Source organism: Austrofundulus limnaeus, unplaced genomic scaffold (assembly GCF_001266775.1).
Source record: "Austrofundulus limnaeus strain Quisiro unplaced genomic scaffold, Austrofundulus_limnaeus-1.0 Scaffold190, whole genome shotgun sequence".
Classification (NCBI taxonomy): Eukaryota; Metazoa; Chordata; class Actinopteri; order Cyprinodontiformes; family Rivulidae; genus Austrofundulus; species Austrofundulus limnaeus.
Window position 1 is genome coordinate 662,612 of NW_013952592.1, and position 4,667 is coordinate 667,278.

At 35.5% G+C, this 4,667-nt stretch overlaps 1 protein-coding gene across 1 annotated transcript in view; it reads right to left on the bottom strand.

The window, feature by feature from the left end:
• Positions 1-4,667, bottom strand: part of atp6v1h (ATPase H+ transporting V1 subunit H) — a gene marked incomplete at its 5' end in the record, with an annotated part of 30,653 nt that overhangs the window by 9,884 nt on the left and 16,102 nt on the right. Inside the window, 3 exon segments of the mRNA XM_014018366.1 lie at positions 1,140-1,241; positions 3,022-3,147; positions 3,518-3,696. Of these exon segments, the coding sequence (XP_013873820.1) occupies positions 1,140-1,241; positions 3,022-3,147; positions 3,518-3,696 (407 nt within the window).

The window sequence follows — 4,667 nt, forward strand, 5'->3', positions numbered from 1 at the left end:
TTTATTTTTTATCCTTTTATATTGTCTTATTGTTTTAAATGTACATATGGACGCAGGGTCTGCTAATAACGTTTGATTGATAATCTAAACCGTAAAACATAGCAAGTGTGGATGTTTAATTTGATCTGAATAATGAAGTGAGCTAACGTTACAATAAAAAAAAATAGATATTTTTTTGTACCTAATTAATTGAACAAGGTATCAGGTTCATGCTCACATGACCCAATGACCATGAATAAACAAATTAAACATGTTTGTAATTCTTAACAAGTTTCTGCTGATCTTGATCAACCGCCTTAGTCCTTCTTTAATGAGCTGGGTGCCCCTGTGTTGCACCTTCACCAACAGAAATGAACACTCCCTCTGGTGCTGCATGTGATCAGCCACTGCAAACCTTCCTGAAAAGGTGTGAATTAGTAAAMCAACTCTTTGCATCCCTGGAGCAAGCAGCTCACAATATAAGATACATTGAATAGAATTTTATTTATCAAGTTAATCTTAAAACAGATCAGAATCCTGTTGAAAACGGGAGACGAATTCTTTGTTTTTTTACTCGTTAGAATAAAAAGCACACCACATCTTTCAACCTCTTCCACTTAAACGTGTGGCAAAGCAAACAGGCCTCCACTTAATCCATGCTAATAATTCACACGTGTTCTCATGTGATGAGCGTTACCATGAGAACACCTGCGTGTGTTTAAGGACAATGCATCTATTTTTGTTGGAGTCTTTACAGAACTAAGTGTTACTCAAGCAAACGACTTTTTAAACTACGAGTGCCTCAGAATCAGGTTTATTGTGAAGTTGACACAAGGATTGTCTTGATAACTTGGTATAGGAGGTTCTCAACAAAATAAACTCACAAAAACAAAGCTTTACACACATTTCTTACTAGTTAGAAATACAAATTTGAAAACGACTGTGAAAATGATCCATAAGCATGGAATATGCAGAGGTACAAGACAAAACGAATGTGCAAACTTGTAAAATAAGCAGTTGTAAAAATTTTAAACTAATGAGAAACCAAATAAAACAACTACTGTTTATTACAATAAATTATTCATGTAAATCTCAGGGATTTTGCAGATTCGTTTTAGATGTTGATATAACYGAGTTTTAAAGAAATATTTCTTTCTTACCGTTTACCCCGTGGATAATGTCGGACATATTCTCCAACATCATGAGCTGCCACTGCAATAACCTGAGGATCATCGGAAACTTCTAAAAGCCTCGTCAAGATCCTATTATCAAAAGACACACAAAAAGGTCAAATTTAAATAAGWATGTCTTGTGGCTTAGAAAGTTTCTAACAAATTTCATTCACTCTCACAGACGTATTTTTTCTAACTTCTTTTAGGCAAAGACCATCATTCATCATTAATGATACTTTTAAACTGAAGTAATGAAAAAATCGAAGGTTAAGGAAAGAAGGCAATATCTTGAAAGTTTAAATTAAAACAAAACTACAGCAAAACTCAAGAAAATAAATGTTTAAATGTAAAAACTGTGAATAAGAATGTCAGCAAAACTAACCAAGCTGGTTTAATTTAGCTTCTGATTCAATGTGAGCTTGAAGGGATCCCCGATTAGTTAGTTAACTGTAAAATAAAGACTGTAAAAATACTGTAGTCTGTTTAGTTTTGTGAATTTTTAAAAATATATTTTAACACGGACGGAGCCATTTTATTTACACACAAAGCATTCTGGGTAAATGACAACGTGGATAGGTCATCTGTGTGAGCGAGCTATATCCACYCTGAAGGTTAATCTTGGACAATATCTGATGATCGACTCTTTTAAATGAAACCAGAGAGCGTTGACAGAGAGGAGAAGGTAGAAATGACTCAGCCTGKAACTGAAAATATRGATGGAGGACAACAGAGCTGCTTCATGGAAGAAGAACCTCAGCTTAGCCTGTTAGCCTTTGCGCTAGCGCCAACACTATATTGCCTTATATGTATTAGCTCGGTGCTAGCGTGACAAACAAGCTAAACTGAGGTCCTCATCCATATTTTCAGTTACAGGCTGAGTCATTTCTACCTTCTCCTCTCTGTCAACGCTCTCTGGTTTCATTTAAAAGAGYCRATCRTCAGATATTGTCCAAGATTAACCTTCAGGGTGGATATAGCTCGCTAGCAGCCTCGCACCGAGGACCTATCCACGTCATCATTTACCCAGAATGCTTTGTGTGTAAACAAAATGGCCCCGTCCGTGTAATGTATTTTTTAACTTTTAGTTTAAAAATTACAAAAACTAAACATCCTACAATATTTTTACAGTCTTTATTTTACAGTTAAAATATATGTTTATCAAATAAAGTCTAATGTTACAACTAATCATGGATCCCTTTAAAGGAATGTTGTCAAGCTTTTGAGGATTCACAAAATGATGCCTTTACTTGGCCAAAGTACAGAAATAAATGTAACATAAAACCATAGTAAACAGTTCGGTTTCAATATAAACAGGAGGGGGGGGGGGGGTTGAAACTTGAACTCAAAACCACAAAGATTAAAAATCAATGGAGTGCTGAAAGCAGGAAGCAACAAAACAAAAAAAGGGTTCTTTGAGCTTGTCCAATACAAACCCACGACTATTTTTAACAGACAAGGTTTGTTATAGTTGAAGTCAGGTATGCTAGTCTACARCAAACCAACTATAATAGTTGTCCATTTAAGAACAATATAGATGGTTCAGTAAGGTGTAAAATAGTTTTTTAAGATGTAAAATGTTAGAATTCAAATATGTATGCACACAGGTGCTGGATGAAGTGCAATTCTTTAGTGCCAACTCTTTTAAATTAAAAACTGCAGSTTCTGGTTATAGCTAAGGCATCAAAGCCACTCATTTTTTTGAGGACACTTTGCATTGAAGAAATCCAAATATAATTTACAGTAGTGAGGTWTAGTTTGTGTCCTTCAACTGCTGAACAAGCTGCACTTGCAGCAGCATTGTTCCTTTGCATCGTGCCAAGGAAGCAACAAATCAAGATTGTGAGTCGCTCGAAAACAGCTTTCATCTTACTTGAGGAGCTCGTAGTTCTTCTCATTCAGGCGAACGGCGTTTTCACGCCAGAACTTCTCTGACTTGTGCACAGGACTCCATTCTAGGCGGCCAGATTTCAGCTCAGAGCTGTACTCATCAAATGAGCTTTAAAGGAAAAAATAAAAATCCAAAGTTGGTTAACGTATAACAGGGCAAAGACTAAGTATTGCAGATTGTATTCATACACGGCAAAACACAAAAGCTACTTTCATTTAATCCCATCTGAWRTGAGAAGCTGTGATCTGAGAGGAGCACAATGAAAGATTTAATATGTGAATCCATGCAAGTAATCAATGCAGCATTCAGTCTCATAATGCACCTCATCAAAGATTTTGTGTAATATCCTCAATCCTAATAAGCATTTTATTATAATTAYAGATGACTCGACGGAAAAGTCCATCTGAGGAAGGAGTTACAGCTAAAAATAAAAAAAAAAAGATTGCTTGCTATTCATGAGACGGTTTCCAAGAAGTACCTGAGATCCTGGACACTCTCRCCCAGCCTCTCCAGCAGGAACTTAATGTCGTCAGTGATGTCCTCATCGTCGTACTTCTGCTGCTCCAGATTTTCCAGCTGCTTCAGTACCTTGCACTGAATCATGGCCAGAGCGTATTCCTGGCGAGTCTCTCTCTCTGCAGACTTCTCCAGGAGATTCTGTAAGCAAGAGTTTAAAAACAACTGACGTGAGATTGTTTCAGTCAAGAAGTACTGTATCTCTTATTAGAACCAATTTTAGTCTTAAAAAATAAAATCACAGCTGAGCCACTGCAGACCCATAACTAAACAAACAGTAACACTCTATGCACTTTGAATCCATTTTATCATTTTCTAAATAAGTTTCTGCTCAAGGTACACACTGCAGTAGACATATTTTAGGCAATAATTCAATTTCTGGGGTTGTAGGTGTAAGGAAGAAACAAAGGAGAGAAACTCGTTAAGAAGAAACCAAGTTCAAAGATTGTAAAAGCAGATTTTAGAGCAACAATTTATGAGCAACTCTTCAAAACCTTAACCTGAGGATAGGCTGACAAAAGTAGGGCTAGAGGATATGGCTAAAATTTTAATCAAAAATACAACTAAGAACTCCTAATTTCAGTCGATACAATAATTTCGATATTGAAATGAATAGTAAAAATGTCAAGAAAATCTGCCAAAAACTGTCATTTAGGATATCTTTATTTGGATTTATGACTGGTTAGAACAAAAAGCGAGATCTCAAATTTACTTTATGACTCATCGTAATTTAATTGTTTATTTCTGAAATATATTTTTCAGATAGTAGTTTATTGCAGACACAACTTAATGATAAATCTGACATCCTTTATACTATAGTCAGAAGGTAATTAGAGATATCTTAATTTACTAATATCTAGTGTCATAAACTAATTTCAGATTTCTGGAACTAAGTGAAGCTGATTTTATGTCAAAACAGCCTGCCATACCCATTCTAATGTGTTTACAGATATTATATTGATTATTGTCCAGCACTAAGCAAAAGTTGAAACATTTTTCAGTCAAAAAAAGAAAAGTGGTTTTAGCAGCTGTGACATTGGGCCTCATGCAAGAACATGTTCGTATTTTTATCCTAAATTTCTCTTACTTTTGTTCGTACAAAGGGTTCGTAC